Source organism: Schistocerca americana, chromosome 8 (genome assembly GCF_021461395.2).
Source record: "Schistocerca americana isolate TAMUIC-IGC-003095 chromosome 8, iqSchAmer2.1, whole genome shotgun sequence".
Taxonomy (NCBI): domain Eukaryota; kingdom Metazoa; phylum Arthropoda; class Insecta; order Orthoptera; family Acrididae; genus Schistocerca; species Schistocerca americana.
In genome coordinates this window covers 100,680,224-100,700,224 of record NC_060126.1, presented here as the reverse complement: position 1 = coordinate 100,700,224, position 20,001 = coordinate 100,680,224, and the positions used below count along the sequence as shown (strand labels likewise).

Sequence of the window (20,001 nt, the reverse complement as noted above, 5' to 3'; positions counted from 1 at the left end):
GTTCAAAAAGGGCCAAGTTAATGTGCCTCCACTGCCAGCTGGTCTACCTGGCTTTAGAAATAGCATTGTTGCAGCAATTACTCCAGACACACTGATCAAGGTTTGGGAAGAACTTGCCTATTGACTCAATGAGTGACATATCATGCTCACACTGAACACTTGTAAGGAAAACTGTTTGAGTTGCTCTTTCATTCTCATTTCAATGACAACAAAAAACATGCACACATATATGCATACATGACCGAGGGCAGTAAAATAAAACTGTCTTTTACATTTTCTGCACTACTTATGATGTCTTGCAAGTGTTAAATAGTTATAGCTGTTTGTAATCACTGTGTTCATACTGAATTGCCCTGTACACAATAAATAACATAGGGAACACAATGACTGCCTCCCTTCAGGGTCCTTCGACCCTTACGACCGTAGTCAGACTTCAGCTCCCAAATAGTGTTTCCAACTCACTTTTTCTGATTATAATCTTTTAATAAATCCAAACTGAATTTCTCGATGTGTGTGAAAGTAGTTGGGTATGTGCCTCCTTTGCTAAAAACAATTACAGAGCTCAAAATGGCCATTTCTAATGAACTTGTATTGCTGACTACACGTATGGCTCAGAATGTATGGCGTGAAGTCGAATATTGCCAAGATTTTTTCTTGTATAGGATAGCTCCAGAAGCAATCCTGATTTCTTATAAATAGCTGCAAGTATGCCATGGGTATTTGTAAGTTGTTAAATATTTTAGAGATAACAGTAGTGTAAACGTATGTGTAAGAAACACTGCAATTCACACACACACACACACACACACACACACACACACACACACACACACGACACTGCAGCCTGTTAATTGACTTCAAAAATCAACCATTTGTACATGAAACATAATTCTAATATTTTCATAGGTTATACAATTTACAAGTCAATACATACCAGAAAACAAAAAGCTTACACCTTGAGGATTGTGTTCAGTGGCACCAGGGTATAACACTACATACTGAGGGGCTGTAGCGATAGCAATTTATTTGTCATGGTGAACAGCAATCAGGTGGTGCTCCGGATACCTCTCTGTGCACTCTCTGTTTTGACTCTACAGGCAGTAACTATTCTGAGTCTAACCGCTAAGTAACTACTCCTGTTGAACAGCTTCAGCTTGGGGTAGCATTGTGGGCCTGCAGAAAGCCGTGTGGACGTATCAATACACTCTGCACATATTGGACAGAACGTATCGGTCTGTCACTACTTTCAACAGTGGTCTCTAGAACATTCACACACCTGTAGATAAGGTTCTGAATGTTCACCTGGTGCAGACGCACGACAAGAATGATGCATTATGTAAGCAAAGGTAGCTGACCAAACATCATCCATAGATGATATCAGGGCACATGTTGCATCTGCTGTGTCATCAGAGACAAATGGGAACCTCTGGCCAGGCTACCACTCACATTGTGACACCAACAAGCATGGCTACTCTGGTGTCATGAAATAGCTGACTGGAGACTAGAATTGCACTCTGTTGTCTTCAGTGATGAGAGCAGGTTCTGACTGTATGGGAGTGATGGACATACATACGTAGGCCTTGTGAGTTGCCTACTCCATAGTGTATTCGTTCACAACACACAGGTCGCATCTAAGGCATTATGGTGTTGGGGCCATCAGTTACAACCCACAGTCACATTTGATCTTTCTGGAGGGCAAAGTAACCAGAGTCCACTACAATTCACAGGGTACTGCTGCCATTTCCTCAACAGGAATGTGACTTTCCTTTTCAGCAGCACCAGGCATATCCGCACATGGCTGTTGCAACACGACATGCTCTTTGTGGTTTACAACTGCCCTCGCCAGCAGGTCTTTTACCAACTGAACACTTGTGGGACATGATGAAAGGGAAACTTACTTGTTCTCCAAAGCCTGTAAGGACCAATGTCAAATTACAACAAAAGGCGCAAGATGCTTTGGACAATCTATCACAGGATGCCATTCAACACATTCACGATCATATGTATTCGAGATACAGATCTATTTTGCCAACAGAGAGGGGCACGTTGTGTACTGAAATGATGGTTTCAGCATCCTTTACTGTGATACTTGTGTTTCATTTGATCTGAATCTGTTATCGTATACTCCTACAATGATGAACTACCTGTCACATCAATTGTCAATACAATGACCTTATCCTTCAGGGAGCTGCATTTTTTTCTGGCTGTGTATTTTATATGCATATATCAGTGAAGATTATCTTCAACGTTATTCAAATAAGATGTGCTTACCTCTCCTGCTGTCAATGAACGTGTGCAATAAATTATCAGTTAATATAGCAGATTGCTCTATATTTGAAACAAAGAGCAAGAGTAAGAATAGGAGGTGTGATGAGCGAAGAAATTGAACTGTGAAGAGGTGTAAGATAAGGTTGTTGTTCATCACCAACACTGTTCAATATATATCTGGAGGAAATTATTAGTGAAAGTTTTGATGGAAAGAGAGGAGTTTGTATAGGGGGTCGGAGAATGAAGTGTATAAGGTTTGCAGACAATATGTTTGTGATGGCAGAGAGTGCAAGAAATATGGAACAAATATTAGATGATCTAAACACAAAATTAGAAGAATATGGAATAAAGATTAACAAGAAGAAAATGAAAAGCATGGTAATTGGAGGAAAGCGGAGAAAATGCCGTATGAAAATAGCGGGAGAGGAAATAGAGCAACCGAATAACTTCAATTGCTTGGGAAATGTAATAATGGATTATATGTATTGCTCAACAGAAATTAGGAAAAGAATTGCAATGGCAAAAGAAGGATTCAAGAGGAAACAGAAATTACTTTGTGGGCCACTACACAAAGATTTGAGGAAAAGACTTGCCAAATGTTACATCTGGAGCGTTGCGCTATATGGTGTGGAGACATGGACATTGAGGAAGGAAGATGAAAGAAGATTGGAGGCATTAGAGATGTGGATATGGAGAAGAATGGAAAAAGTGAAATGGGAAGACCGAGTAAGAAATGACGAAGTATTCAGAAGAGTTGGAGAAGAAAGAAACGTGCTGGAAGTCATCAGAAAGAGAAAACGGAACTGGACTGGACATTGTTTGAGGAGGGTCTGTTTATTGGAGGAAGGAATATATGGAATGGTGGAGGGGAAAAGGGGAAGAGGAAAAAGAAGATATCAAATGCTGGACAATATCAAAGGAGGCAAATATTCAGAAATGAAAAGACAGGCTATGGACAGACAAAAGTGGAAGAGGCTTAACACATGACAAGACCTGCCATAGGGCAGAATACCATACTACTACCACTAGCAGACTGCCAACATAAGAATGCTACAAGGCATTCCTAACAGTGGGGCAATTAACTAGCCATGCTACTAATTTCGCAAAGTACTATTTTTCACCTCCTATGGATTAAATCGCTAACTGGGACATAAGTAACATCTACACTAACCCATAAAATTTAACAAATTTAACCTCTAATAAAACACTCATAAAAATGGAAGACTTTTTGTAAGAAAGAAGTCAGTAAGTACTCACTTAAAAACTGAAAAATGTGTTGTTTATAAAAACCAATCAACCTATTCCACATTCTGAGGGACTTACATCCATACACAAGATTGCTAACATGTATCTATGCAGTGGTCCTCAACCCATTCAGTCAGTTCAAACCCCGGTGGTGGAAGAAATATTCATCACTGTTATTTGCACAGTGAGAGGAGAGGCTGTCACATAGATTTTCTTATCATCATACGTTGCCCAACGCCTGAGTTAAATTTCAAACATGTCTGCAGTGTCTTGTAGAGTAAGGGTATCACAGCGACTTGAATATTTTGATTCATCAGCATACAGCTGGACATGTTATACACAACAGTGTTTAAGTATTTGTTGATTTACATTTTAAAACATTCAGTGATGTGAGCGAGGAATATAACTGAGGTATAGCATGGTGCACATTTGGTGATAGATAGCTCATGGTCACGCGGGGTCGGAGGGGAGGGAGGGAGGGGGGCGGGGGGAGAGGGAGGAAGGATTTTATGCAATGGCTGTAAAGGTCAAAAAACAAAGATGATGTCAGTCAATGCCAAGGTTCACCTCTCCTTCCCTTCTTCAACAACACACCAACACAACTATCACAACTATGATCTGCAAACCTAAAGAGAAAGAAAAAAAATAATTATATATGTATACGCACACACACACACACACACACACACACACACACACACACACACATACCTGTAAGTCTGTTTAGCCAGTTCCCTCGTTGGACTGACTACAACTGCACGAAAACCTTTCCGCCTTGGCCCTTTAAGGTGATGGATGAGAGGTACAAGGAAAGCAGCAGTTTTTCCAGATCCTGTTGGTGCACAAGCCAAAATCTGCTGGTTCTAAAAATGTCATAAATGTCAACTGAAGAATTATAACATAAAATGACAAAATAAGTACAAGGAAAATAGATTTTGTAAAGACAAAAAATTCACTGACCTTCAGCATTACAGGTATTGCTTGCATCTGGATTGGTGTGGGGACAGAGTAGCCCAGATTTTTAATATTATCAACAATATCTTGTCCAACTCCATATTCTGTTACCAACTGTTCAAAATTTTCAATTGGTGGAGGTACATCATGTCCTTTTACTGATATTTTCTGTTGATTTCGGAACCTATTTATCTGCAAAAGAATTTAAAGATCACATAACGTTGCATGCAGTACATTAAAAATTTTCTAACACAAAGCACTTTAGTGCTTTATTAATATACTTACAACAACAACTTTTTCTTTATACAAAACAACATAATAGCTTCATATTTCTCTCAAATGTCAAACACACTTGATAATTCACTGACTATTTGGACAATTCCAATGCAATATCTGCAGTTCACGCCATTCGACTGAGAAAGAAAGTGATCTTGCAAAATGAATACATAAAACACCACACCACACTGATGTCTACGTAGCACATAAATTTTAAAAAAAGAATGTAATTCTGCTTAAATCAGACAGAACTCATGCGGCATCCGTATTTTACACTACAGTGTAAGTGCTCTTATTATATGCCAATAACGTTTACTTCAGTGGCTATTGTTACCCACAGACATGACATTCTTTAAAGTAATATTGTGTGGAACTGATGATTGGGAATTATGTAACACATCTACAGCCATAAAAAATCCCTCTCATGCCTTAATTCTGTCTTAATAATGAAAAAAATGGAGATGTGTGTGCTATTAAAGTGCTACAAGACCAAACTTACAAATCTGCACAAGGCTCCATAGAATAACATGAACAGGATCCCCAGTTTCAAAATAAACTAGTTCATTTTCAGCAAATATTGGGCTTTCATTCAGTGAGTTATTGAGTCCATGGAGACAAGATTTTAGGATGAAGGCATTATTTTTTCAGGGGCAAAAAGATAAACAAAAAAGAAAATAAGATATATTTGCACATTGTTAACAACTACAATTTCTGAACCATGCAAACATGGTTCAGTGTTGGTGTGATTGTACTTAAAGACAATTAAAATATTTATGTGATTTGGCAGCAAAACAAACTTTACATCTACATGGTACATTTCCTTTTAGAAAGAAAACAACAGCCTTCGGCTAAGCGACACTTTAATAGGAAATGCCCTGACTGGAGCTTACACAGAGTTATAATTTGACCTCTATTGTGATCTGATTATTATCTAATTATATAAAAAATGTGGACCAAATAAGATGCTGAAATTATATTCCACATGCAGTGCTCTACTCATGCCAAAAGTACGGTCCAAATCTGACATTGTGTTTATGACAGTTGGTAGATTAAAAATATTATGGTACATATAAATAAACTTCCCATGTGGAGGTGCTAGTCTCCCATCAGTCAACTCCCCAGGTGGCTGACAGGGGAATGGTCACCAGATATGGTGGGTATCGTGGAAATAAAATACCCAGGGTGGACCAAAACTAGCGGCTGCTGCCTTGTAGTGTGATACTGGCTTATCAAAGGCTAAAGGAAGAAAACCCCGAGAGTAAATTACCTGGTCCCCAAGGTTGGGGGTTGTGGAGTGGGCCAACTCCTCACTCACATAAAAAATTAAAATGCTAAAAACCTAATAATATGATTTGAAAAAACAGGAATATTGGATGACAAGCTGGCAAAGAAAAAAGGAAAGTGCCACTAGGATGCTGGTATGTGCAAGGTATCTCCACAAAACTGAATATATTACCAACAGAACTCAATAGTTTCAAAATGGATGTTGTCGAACTCTCAGACCACAAGGAAAGGCAAAGAAGAACAACTTGGTAATTGTGTACATATTTGGAGTGGGGTGTTCAAAGCGGTAAGAGCCAAATCATGAGTCTCCATTAAGATAAACAAAGCAGGAAAAAAGAGAATCACAAATTGGAAATTTATTAATGAACGTACTATTATGGTAGAAATGTCGCTATTTGCCAGAGAAGTTGTATATGCACCCAGGAATGCTGCAAGAGACCAGGAGAAACATACTTTCTGGACAATCATTAGAGAGACTACAGAAAAAATCCCAAGGAAGAAGGAACTAGTTATCATGGGGGATATGAATGGAAGAGTAGGATTAGAGAATCATGTTCGAAGTGGGAAAACAAGGAGAGAGAGATATAGTGACAATGGAGAACAACTGATTAAAATTTGTGAACAGCTTGATCTGAAAATTACCAATATTTTTTAAACACAAGGATATTCATAAATATACTTGGCAGCAGAATAACAGAGAACTTGGTTTTATAATAGATTATATTATCACTAAACAGACAAGTAGTTTCAAGACAGCAGATGTTAGATCTTATAGAGGAGCCCAGTGTGGATCAGACCATTATTTAGTAAAAATGAAGAGTTTTTTGCCATGGAAGAATGCAAAGAATGATTCTGGCAACATTAAAATGAATTGTGCTGAGAAAGCTCAAAATCTATCCTTCAATATTGACAGCCTACAAGATGAAAGTATACGAACATTCTTTGCTGCCAGAATGAATGGGGGGGGGGGGGGGGGGGGAGGAGGCATTGGAAGAATAATTTGAAGGAAGTACAGAGGAAATGTAGGATTACATAAAATCCAGTGTTATAAGTATAGCTACAGAGGTGCTGAGCATAAGAAGAAACAACCACAACCGTACACCAGAATGGTGGTCGGAGGAAATAGAAGTGGTAGTTAAAGAAAAGAGGAACACATTCAACCAGTGGCTGAATGATAAATCAGAAGTAGAAAAATCTACAAGGAAAAGAAGAATGAAGTGATTAAAAAAATAAGAATAGCAAAGAATGAAGCATGAGGAAGGTCATGTGCCAAAACTAGGATTTGGGAGAACGACACAAGCGTGGTCAGTATTAAAAGAACTTTGACAAGAGACAGAAACCAAAAGCAATCTTCAACTGATAACACCAAAAGAATGGGAAGAATATGTCCATAAATTATTAAATGAGGATAGAGAAAAGTATCTGGAGGAAGGAACAGGGGAAGAAAAGAAGCAGGAAGGGGAGGAGATCCAAATTTTAGAAAGCAAGGTGAGTACGGTATTAAGGACAAGGAAGAATGGTAAATCACCTGGACCAGGTAATATAAATCTGGAGCTCTTAAAATATGGGTAACAAACTGTGAAACTAATAACACGGTTATTCAATAAAATGTTACACAGTGATTCAATAACCAAGGACATGAAGCTGGACTATATTAATACTATATTTACAAAAGGGGATCTCAAAAGCTGCTCGAACTACTGAGGAATTTGTGCTATGAACACATTAATGACAACTTTTGGGAAAATAATTAAAAATAAGCTGGAAATAAATTTTAAAACCCATAACACCCACGGAGAACAATGTGACTTCACAGCTGGTAGATCATGCATAGACCATATTTTCACATTACAACAGATCTTAGAGAAACATAGGGAAAAATCAGAAAAACATAGGATTAATTTTCATGGATGTAGAAAAAGCATATGATACTGTTATGAGAAAACTACTTTGGAGAGCTGTGCATTTAGCAAATGTAAAGGGTCCTTTAATTAAAATAATACAAGAAATGTATACAGATAACATATGCCGAGCGAAAGCTGGTAGTACACTTTCACAGAAATTAAGAACAAGCAAGGGTCTGTTACAAGATTGCCCCACGTCACCAACATTATTCAAAAAGTATATAGATATCAGACTTAAGACATGGTCTCATAAATGCAATGGGATGGGGCTAGAAATTAAAGGTGGAGTTTATTTACATCATCTACAATTTGCCGACAATCAAGTGTTATAGCACAAGACAGGGAGGGTGCAAATTATAAGTGTACCCAATTGAATATTAATGACCAGAAAACAGAATACCTTTAATGATCCAGATGATTTATACATAGAGAGAAAGAAAACTAAGAAGGTCAATACTCCCTGTTATTAGAGATCTAGTTTAGAGTTGCATGGAAAAAGCAGAGACAGAAATTAATAAAAGGAAGGAAGGTCATTGGGATGCTCAACTCAATCTTCTGGAGCAGAAATCTAATAAACCAAACAAAACAAAAATCATATATAAATTGTTACTGGTGAGTGTAGTTAGGTATGGCGTGGAGACTTGGACTTGAAATCAGAAACACCTAAAAAAAAACTGCAAGCAGTAGAAATGGAATTCTGGAAAAGATCAGCAAGAATTTCTAGAAGAGAGACAGTAAGAAACGATGAAATAATAAAGAGAATGGAAGTAAGAGAGAGAATACACGACGTGATGGATAGAAGGAAGTTACAATTGTACGGGCATGTAAGAAGAAGGAAGCCAGAATTCTGAAAACGATCCTGGAATGGGAATCAGAGGAAAAGAAGAGGACACCCTATGACCACCTGGATCCAAAATGAACGATTAACAATGGACTTGGCACAGAGGAAGAAGATAAACAAGATCGAAGCACCTGCAGGGACATACTGAGAAGATAAATTGAGATATTAGGGTAAAATTTCCAGGTATTTTTTATGTTGAAGATAAAACCTTTGTATACAGGAAAATCTCAATCAATAATAAATAAATAAACTTGTGATCCACCCCAGCTTTGCATGGGTATCTATAACCAGATGACTTGTCTAGCATAGCTGTAGTAATTTATATATACAAATGTGCCTCATGCATAAGTCCACCTAGTAGTAAAAATCATACCAAAATGCCTGCAGTAGTTTCTGAGGTTAGCTATCACATACAGACCTCAAGGCACAGTGGGGAACTTAAATTTGTAATATGTACACATTTTACAAGGTTTCTACAATTAAAATGACTAAGCAGACTCCTTTCATTAAAGGATCATTCAGTACGACATCAACCAATAAAAAATAAATTTGAATCTTGATAATTTAGATTTATTAATGGTGAGAGATCTGGAGAATGTGCTGGCCAGGGCAGCAGTCGAACAGGACTTGCAACATGCGGTCGTGCATTATCCTACTGAAATGTAGGGTTTCGCAGGGATCGAATGAAGGATAGAGCCACGGGTCATAACACATCTGAAATGTAACGCCCACTGTTCAAAGTGCCATCAATGCAAACAAGAGGTGACAGAGTCGTGTAACCAATGGCACCCCATACCATCAATACCATCACGCCAGGTGATACGCCAGTATGGCGATGACGAATACACGCTTCCAATGTGCGTTCACCACGATGTTGCCAAACACGGATGCGACCATCATGATGCTGTAAACAGAACCTGGAGTCATCCGAAAAAATGTTGTTTTGCCATTCGTGCACCCAGGTTTGTCATTGAGTACACCATTGCAGGCGCTCCTGTCTCTGATGCAGCTTCAAGGGTAGCCGCAGCCATGGTCTCCGAGCTGATAGTCCATCCTGCTGCAAACATCGTCGAACTGTTTGTGCAGACAGTTGTTGTCTTGCAAACGTCCCCATCTGCTGACTCTGGGATTGAGACGTGGCTGCACGATCCATTACAGCCATGCGGATAAGATGCCTGTCATCTCGACTGTTAGTGATACGAGGCCGTTGGGATCCAGCACGGCGTTTCATATTACCCTCCTGAACCCACCGATTCCATATTCTGCAAACAGTCATTGGATCTCGACCAACACGAGCAGCGATGTCACGATACAATAAACCACAATCACGATAGGCTACAATCCGACCTTTATCAAAGTCGGAAACGTGATGGTACACATTTCTCCTCCTTACACGAGGGATCACAACAATGTTTCACCAGGCAACGTCAGTGAACTGCTGTTTGTGTATGAGAAATCGGTTGGAGACTTTCCTCATGTCAGCAAATTGTAGGCGTCGCCACCGGCACCAACCTTGTGGGAATGCTCTGAAAAGCTAATCATTTGCATATCACAGCATCTTCTTCTTGTCAGTTAAATTTCGTTCTGTAGCATGTCATTTTCGTGGTGTAGCAATTGTAATGGCCAGTAGTGTATTTGTGGCTACAAATATTATTACTGTATCTGCTGCTCATTTTTCTTGCAGCAATGTGAGCTGTGTTACTAGGTCCCAATGTCACCACAAACTCACAATTCATAATATATTTCAGAAAATAGCAAACAAAATATCTGTGAGAATGAATATGATGAATTTACTGTATGTCAAACCATCACATATGAACCTAACCTAGACATCATGCTAAGCTAAAAAGCAATCTGACATCACTAGTACATTTTCTTAATTTGTGGCCTACAGTGAGATGGCTAAAGCCCTTGTCGTTCAGGCACTTCTATATACGAAAAAAATCTGATATCATTGTTGTGCCTGGTAAAATGTTCTCTTTAATAATTTCCAACACAACAGTTTCTCATCACAGAGGTACAGCACTCCAACGTGTCACCATTTCATAAAATTTTTAGCCATAATCAGAAAAAATACATGATCAAAACCACAAATAAATAGCAAAAACTGCAAAGAAGAGAATGGTTTCGATTATGGCAAAAGAAATACGTAAGATTCTTTTCTTGTCTCTCACTGTTTACGTCAAAGTGTCATCCAACAGGCTACGTGAAACTGATGTGGTGGCAACCTATGATTATTAGAGAAGACTGCTGTGACTGCAGCTAGCCCCAACCTACATTTGAGCCGAAATTAGTATTTTAATGTTTTGACTTAAGAGTGGTTTGTTGCAGTATAATTTTAGTATGTGTTGATTTATTTATTGTTTATTTACATTTGTTCTATGTGTAACAAGTACACTGTAAAACAAATAGCCACTTGGACAACAAATAAAGATGAAAATCTTACAGTAACTTCACAGCACCTAGATTTAGGATGCCTTAGATTATCTCTACAATAAGACCTTAGTGCTCTGTCTATTCACTGCTTATTCTAAAAGCTTACTTTCTTTAAAAAATAATGAAAACCATACATACCTTCTCCTGATTAAGAGCAGCTTCTTTATTTCTTATGTCCTTATTACTCAGATGCTTTTTCTTGTTGCCATCAGCTGTTATAGAACCAATCAATTTCAGCTCAGTTGATAAACTCTCTTGTGGTTGCGTGAGCTCTTCATAGTCTAGTTTCTTGTGCTGAACATCATTTTGTGAGTTAATCTGTATAGGGAAGGGGCCAACAACACGCTTCGGTTTTATAACCTGAAAAGTCAATGTAAGTAATCCATCATATATAGTGAAACATGGGTTAGTCACTATTTCAGTAAGTAGCTCACAAGTTTAACCTGTGGGAAAACCAGAATAATTAGTGTAGTGTTGGCAGAAGAGCCAACACTGTTTTTCTAGAGGAGGCCGAAATGCACGCGTTTAATTACACGCTGACTGGCGTGAGGTCTGGAACAGGACAATATCTTGAGAATTGCAAATAAAGTACGTAGTTGATATAATACTTAACTTTAATCCACAATTGTAGAACATCGCTCTTGATGATACATGCTTCACATAATAAATATCAATTGAATACGGCGCCTTGCTAGGTCGTAGCAAATGTAGCTGAAGGCTATGCTAACTATCGTCTCGGCAAATGAGAGCGTATTTGTCAGTGAACCATTGCTATGAACGTCGGCTGTACAACTGGGGCGAGTGCTAGTAAGTCTCTCTAGACCTGCCGTGTGGTGGCGCTCGGTCTGCTATCACTGACAGTGGCGACACGCGGGTCCGACGTATACTAATGGACCGCGGCCGATTTAAAGGCTACCACCTAGCAAGTGTGGTGTCTGGCGGTGACACCACATTTAGAACAGAAATGTAACATATTTTGGATTCTTGTAAAACTTATAAACAAAGCAACCTAAACATTTCAATAAAACATATTGTTAATACTTAAGCTGTTCCAATTCAGTAATGTTCTTAGCATATCTGATAAGCAAACCACTAACAGTTAAAAAGAAATTTTTTCTTCATGTACGTGTCCAGGGCCTCAATGTAACATCTAAGTGATGGGACCATTTTAACCACCATATGCTGTCAATTTTATTCCTTTAACACATAATGCACATGTATTCAAATGACTCTGAGCATTATGGGACTTAAGTGCTGTGGTCATCAGTCCCCTAGAACTTAGAACTACTTAAACCTAACTAACCTAAGGACATCACATACATCCATGCCCAAAACAGGATTCGAACCTGCGACCGTAGCGGTCGCGTAGTTCCAGACTGTAGTGCCTAGAACCGCTCAGCCACCCCTGCTGGCTGCACCTATATTACATTACTGGCCAGTTTCAGCCATAGACCATTATCAAATTATGATATTATTGTAAGACCATATCTGTGACACTAAATGTGTGTATGGGTGGGACGATGTCTGCCCACACAAAACAAACATTTTTAAATGTGACACGCACATCATCATTATCAAACATTTGCTAATGGCCTAAGGCCGAAACTGAGCAGTGACGTAATTTATATGCATGGTGAATTAAATGAATAAAATTGACAGCCTGTTGCAGTTAAAACGGGTCCATAATTTATACAAAAAAAGAAGCACTTTATGTAAGCAACCTTATGTTCTAATTACCCCACCTGGCATCCTTAAACAGAGTAACACTCCCCTCTATATTTGTACTACATGTCTTGCAGAGATAACAGTAACATCTGTCTGCCCGAAATTTTCACCAAATCCAGAACACCCAATCTTGGCTGTCAGACCATCAATACAAAAACGAATTTAGCTTTTTCCATACAAAAACTTCATTATTTCTTAAAGATAAAGAATGTTACATTTTTTATATATATACACATAACATACTACAACTGATATGTAACACACAAGAACACTTTATAGAAAGGTCATCATTTATTTATTTATTTAGCATATGGCTAGAGATACAACATCTATCATGATTGAAATTTACACTTGTATATCTAGATTACAAATTTGGTCTATGGTTTCCGGAGTTGAGAGAGCAAAGCCACTAGCACTGCCATTATACTTCCTTGTTCTACATTCAGTGATGATGTGCTGGATCGTCTGTTGTGTAGCATCACAGTCACAATCATGCATTGAAGTTATGTTCCACTTGAAGTGGGAGGCTGCACAATTCCCATGGTTGGTTCAGATTCTGTTTAGTGTGGACCATTGTCTGGGAGGAAGGTTGAAACCAGGTGGCGGTTTCTTCTTCACAGGAGGCACTATTGGGCAGCATTTGTCGTTAAGTCTCTTCTGCCACTCAATGGTATTTGATAATTGCTGTTCCTCAAGTTTATGCCATCCCTTGTTGGTTTTCTCGAATGTAGGCGACTGGTATTTGCATTGCTGATGTCAGAATGTACCGGTAGTTCTGGATTGTCCATTATTTTGTTGAACTCTCTTAAGAGAACATCTTTACGTCTGAGATCTGGCAGGGGGATATGACTTATTACTGGTAGCCTGTGTATGGGAGTAGATTTCACTGTGGCAGTGAAAGGTAACCTACAAAAGTAAGATGGGCAAACCATGATATTCATTTGAAAACAAATGAAAAGATTTACAATTTCAGAAAAGTCATCATTTATATATAGCGAAATGTTATAGTAATTTATGTCTTTTTTCATTCCGCCTATTTCTTTTTGATGACTTTCACTGCCAAATAAACCATTTATCAGTTTCATGGGGCCATGTAATACGTATTTCACATTAACTTCTATGAAATTATTTTCCTTTGATCAATCGTATGTTTCAGGCAGCACATGAATTTGAAGGTTTGCAGTTAAAACGCTTCCACCACACCACTGTTCTTTATAATACACTCTGCAGTACATATTCTGCAAAATCTTCCCTGAGTGGCATTTATTTTAACACAATAATACAGGGTGGCCCAAAAAGGATGGTCACATTTTAAATAACTATAACTCCATCAGTTTTACAAATTAATTTTATTCAATTACGTAACTAAAACTCCCAGGCACCCAATTACAAGAACTAACCACAAAAAATCATGTACGGAAAATGACTTCCGGAAGATGGTGTCCTTCCTCGGTGATGCATTCCACAAGTCTTTCTTCGAAATTTTCCATCACTTTCACTACTGTTTCTTCTTGAATTGCCATAATTTCCGCACTGATTGCCTCCTTCAGATCAATTAAGTTTCGGGGCTTCTTTACGTAGACTTTTGACTTTAGATATCCCCAAAGAAAAAAATCACAGGCTGAGAGGTCAGGCGATCTCGCGGGCCAGTGGACATCTCCAAAACGCGAGATGATGTGGTGGGGGAACATCCGCCTTAAAACACACATGGAGTCATTGGCTGTGTGGGCCGTGGCCCCGTCCTGTTGAAACCAAATTCGATCTCGATTCACATGTAACTCTCGCAGTTTCGGCACCAAAAAGCTACGTAGCATGTTAACGTAACGTTTCGAGTTCACTGTGACTGTAGCGTTGTTCTCCTCAAAAAAATAAGGACCAACAATCCCCAATCTTGAAATTCCACACCAGAATGTTACCTTAGCACTATGAAGAGGCTTTTGGTGCAATTCTCTGGGATTATCTGCTGCCCAATACTGTACCTGCAGTTTTGTTTATTGACATAGCCGTCTAAATGGAAATGGGCTTCATCTGACATAAGAAGCACAACATCATTATTAGAGTACAAAATGTCAAGCATTGATTCACAAAATTGTCTTCGCTGCTCAAAATCACGATCATACAGCTTTTGCATGATCATAATTTTGTATGGGTGAAACTGTAACTCACGGCTTAAAATACGCTGCAACGAACTACGGCTGAGGCCTAAAGTTTGAGCACGACGCCTAGTGGAACGACGCGGGCTTTGCAGCACTGACGCTCTAACATCATCAATGTTCTGTGGAGTAACTGCCGTACGTGTACGCCCTGTAGATTTACCACTTTTGACAGACCCTGTTGTCCGGAATGCAGTCACCCAACGTGATATGGATCTGCGATCTGGAATGGGTCCATCACGCGCTACACCAAAACGTTGTCGAAACAATCGTTGCACAGTAATAAACGATTCATCATTTCTGAAAAACTGTTCCACAGCAAAAACACGATGCTCGACCGTCCACTGCGCCATCTCGTGGCAAACTGGGTGTAATGGCCGACTTGCAGACGGCCGGCAGTGGTCCCCCCTCCTCACCTTTCAATGGTACTACGCAGTTCAAATCCGACCATCCTTTTTGGGCCACCCAGTATTTATAACTGAGAGTCAATGAGGTCCATATCATCACTGGAATCACTATCAAGAGCTCCCCAATTTGAAACTGAAGAGCCCTTATCACGCCTGCATCTCTTGGAACTTTTGTCTTAGTCTTGCTTATCTCCTGTGTTGGCTTAAATGTAGGTTTTTCCAATTTGGGTTGAACAGTTTGACTTTCTAACATCTTGTAACACCCACTCTTTGTAACAATTTCTCCGTATTGCTTGCTCAATCTAATTCTTTTTTTGTTTTTGCTCTTTTATAACACTACACAAAGCAGCTCTAATGAAAAGTTCAATCACTTCATAACCAATATCAGTACATTTTGATGGTTCCTATAACCACATGAGCAATATGATGTGGCATAGTTAGAACAAGCAATACAAACAGCTACCGGCAACACTTGAAAATAAAAGGGTTCAACAATATGAGAATGTCAAGTGCAAAAATTAGTGTCAGACTTCGCACTGCACAAGGCACAAATATCAGACATTACTTTCCTGTCATATGTCAACATAAACGTTCAAATTAATTAATGTAAATCAATGACATTAACTGGAACATATCAGCTGATTGTTGCAAGGACTACCCACAACATTTTCTTTTGTTATCCTCAAATTAGTTTACTGTTTATAGCTGTGATTTGTGTAATACAGCCGACTAGTCCCAAGAGATTTGATTTGACGAGTTTTGACACCAACTGTGGGTGTCTTTCATCAGAGGGGGGGGGGGGGGGGGAAATAGGCCCTACCTATAAAAGATCCAAACCCGTTCATATAGAGGGAAAACCAAGAATATATTGTTATTATATTGAACATATTTATGAGGTGACTGTATTCTCATGTAGGCAAAGCAGAAAAAGGATTTACGAGCAAAAAGCTCCTGCCATGTAAAATAATTCTTAAACTCATATTTAAAACCACACAAAAATTAAAGGTATTGGAATTGATGTAAGAACAATACTTATCAGCAAAAATTATAGCTACATAATGTGGCACACTGTATGCCACTAGGGGCTGTAAGACCAAAGAGTCACTGGAGGTGGCATCAGACTGTGCAGCTCACAAGCCAAAGTTACCTCAACATGGACATGAAACAAGTCATTCCATCTACTGACAATCTAAGAAATTAGCTGCTTACATTGACAAAAACAACTTCAGTACCATATAAGTCATCATCTCAAAAATCAACAGCCAGTATTACGCAAAATAAAAAGTACAAGACAATGCAATAGCGAATATCGTATCTCAGTGTAATAATAGACAAGGAGAGAGGAAGATGTTAGTTTAGGATGTACTGCGAAGAAGATGAGGAGTCAGATATACTCACTTATAAGTAAGGGCTTTATACAAATAAAGAATTTTTTATTACATTGCCGCAACTCTTCATTCAGAATGAAACCATCATTAAGGGAAAGGTGTTTGAAAATTTCTAATTCTTCAAGGGCATCAAGTCTGAAGCCTACCTTGTGTGTGTGTGTGTGTGTGTGTGTGTGTGTGTGTGTGTGTGTGTGTGTGTGTGTGTGCGCAGGATATTGGGGGAACTTCTTTAGGCTTATGAACTGTAATTAATAAGTGGTCAGCAAAGAACGAGTCATATATATTTTTACCTTCTTTTGCTACAAGATGTTCTTCAAATGTAACAATATTGCATGTGTCCTGTATATGCTATGTAACAGGCTGGAAATGTGTCACAGCTGATTTTATAGACCTTTGAGATTTTTAAGGGTGAATGTACTGGTCTCAAATTACAAATAAGATTATTTTTCAACTTGTTATTAGTAGAAAATGTAATTTGCAATCGTACTTCTTCCGGAGGAGACCTCCAAGATAGAGGCCCTAAAATGGTATATGTTTTGTTTTTCCCTTCTTACGTTCATTACTACTAGAAGAGCCAAGAGTGACGAGTCTATTATTGGTTCTATTTTCGAAAATGGTTGGTTTGTACCTATTAATGGCCGACATTTTTAATATAATTAATCACAGAGTAGAGATTTTCATCAAGTAAAGGAGTACATATCCGAAGATGGTAGAATGAAAAAAAGGCTTTTTTTTTTTTAGAATGATGGTATGTTAAACAGGGCGACACTATTTGATCAGTGCAGGTTCGTTTGCGAAAAATACGGAAAGAAATTCTGCTGTCGACTACTGTTAATATTAGAACCAAATAACATACCGAATGTTGTTTCCACAGATGGGTTCGTGTTATGATTTTTAATATCGACTACAATCAGGTTGGTATTTTATCCATAGTGTAATTTTTTTTTTTTTTACTAATGAGATTTTGACTGTTGGAAATTGAATAATTATTTCGAAAAACATAATATATACAGCCATAATTGCCCCTATACATCTTACCAATAGAAATGCATTACTTGACGAACACTAAAACGAAAAATTTGATCACTACTTTGGATTTAGACCACATCATAGATCTACTGGGACTATTCCGAAAACCAGTCTTTGGAAAAATACAATTTGATGATGATGATGATGTTGGGGTTGTGGGGCGCTCAACGGCGTGGTTATCAGCGCCCGTACAATTATCCAATCTTTGCTCAGTCCAATTTCGCCACTTTCCTGGATGATGATGAAATGATGAGGACAACACAAACACCCAGTCATCTCGAGGCAGGTGAAAATCCCTGACCCCGCCGAAAAATACAATTAAATTAAAAATCAGTGGCATGTTTCATATTACAAATTTGACAACTGGGTAGTTCCTCACCTGAAGTTTCTGTGCATCGTATTGAAATTTCTTTAGATCAAACTTCGCTCCATTTGAAAGTTTACGGAACAAGTCCTCCGCATCCATGACAACTCTCGGCTAACCTACACCGAACTGTAAACAGTGAACACACCAACCATCACACGTGTGGACAGCAACAAACACTAAACAATAGAGGTGGCAAAAAATAACGTAACTGATAGAAATAACCGGTTACTGAGAAGTAACGGTTACTGCGATAACCGTTCCTCTGATTCTGGCAGTTATTTCAATAACTGTTTAGTGTCAACAGTGCCTCGCGCCATCTGTTGACCGAAGATCGTACTGCGCATTTGGAAGGCGTTCTATAGACCATGGGAATAACTGTGAGACTGCGCGCCATCTGTTGATAAGAACTGTGTACTATTTCGTGGGCCTTCGTTACTTTTAGAATAAACAATTAAATAAAGTTAATGTCCGAGCCGTGGCTGATAGGAGCTGCAGTACAGGCATTAACAAGTACGGTCGTTCCCTTAAGCCACCGCCTTACGTGTTAATTTAGCTTGGACGGGTAGTACAAGGAAAGTTACTAAGGAATTCGAGCGACTATGGAAATAACTGTCAGAGCCGGTATTCTCCTCTGGCAGTTATCGTTATTGGCTCGTAGTTCTACTTCTCTGGTAGTTATCGGGCTACCACCACAGATAACCTGGAAGCTGGTAACGGAATAACTGTGTGTCTAGACGTTCCTGACTCGGTAACTCCAGTTAAAGGTCGTAGTTCCAGGTGATATTTCCAGAGAGGATAGTAACTGGAGCGAACAAATATTTTCGTACTGCTACGGAAATAGCCGCTGGCCATCGCGAATGACAAATAACATGTCAGAAAGTATAACATAATACAGTGGAATATAATAATTATTATCCTCATCATTTGTCAGGAGATTGTCAAAATACGTGAATATATCACAGTAACTGCTAATATTTACAGAATTGGTACACTGACAGAATAAAACACAGTTACGTACTTCTAATAATTTTATCGTACACAGAATACCCGATCTTGACTGTTGCAACCAAGTGCTGTCAAAACTGAAATATAGCAGAATTTTTACCTAAGCTGGTCTATCAGTCTCTGTTACGATATTCATCTACAGAGTAGAAGGAGGGGTCACTGGAAGCGTCTGATTCCACCCGTCTGCTTCGACGTAAAGGTGTTGTGGTGTGTGAATGTCATTACGGCACGGTGTTTATGAGTTGGTTTTTGTGTGTGTGGGGGGGGGGGGGGGGGGCTGTCGATCTAGGTTGCAGTGCCGGAATTTGCTGGTGGTAATTAATTTTTTTTTTTCTAGCTGTGATGTTTTGTGTATTTATGAAGTATTGAATGTGATTTAATATATGTAGGGATGATTGATTTGTGGACTTTTGGGATTGTGGTTTTATTTTTCGCAGTTGTAGGTGTTGGTTTTTTGGCATCAGTAGCTGTGGTGGACCTATATAGGTCACCGGATAATGACCGATTCCCATTTTCATAATTGTGTGTGTTGATGTTTTAGTATCGTCATCTGAGGTTGACCTATGTAGGTCAAGGGAAATGTCTGATTCCAATTTTCGTACTTTTAGTTGTGGGTATTGGTGTTTTGGTATGGTCACCTATAGTTGACCTATATTGTTCAAGGGAAGTGTCCGATTCCTGCAGATTTTTGTTGGTGTAGCAGAATGCTGTATTTTTTT

General features: G+C 38.8%; 1 protein-coding gene across 1 annotated transcript in view; it reads right to left on the bottom strand.

The window, feature by feature from the left end:
- LOC124545340 (probable ATP-dependent RNA helicase DDX52) overlaps positions 1 to 18,459 on the bottom strand; it is a 56,386-nt gene extending 37,927 nt beyond the window's left edge. Inside the window, exons 1-4 of the mRNA XM_047124239.1 lie at positions 18,290 to 18,459; positions 11,347 to 11,568; positions 4,474 to 4,659; positions 4,225 to 4,376 (exon numbers count right to left, since the gene is read on the bottom strand). Coding sequence (XP_046980195.1) covers positions 4,225 to 4,376; positions 4,474 to 4,659; positions 11,347 to 11,568; positions 18,290 to 18,376 — 647 coding nt within the window. The 5' untranslated portion in view covers positions 18,377 to 18,459. The remainder of the gene's footprint in view (positions 1 to 4,224; positions 4,377 to 4,473; positions 4,660 to 11,346; positions 11,569 to 18,289) is intronic.
- Positions 18,460 to 20,001: the final 1,542 nt, after the last annotated feature.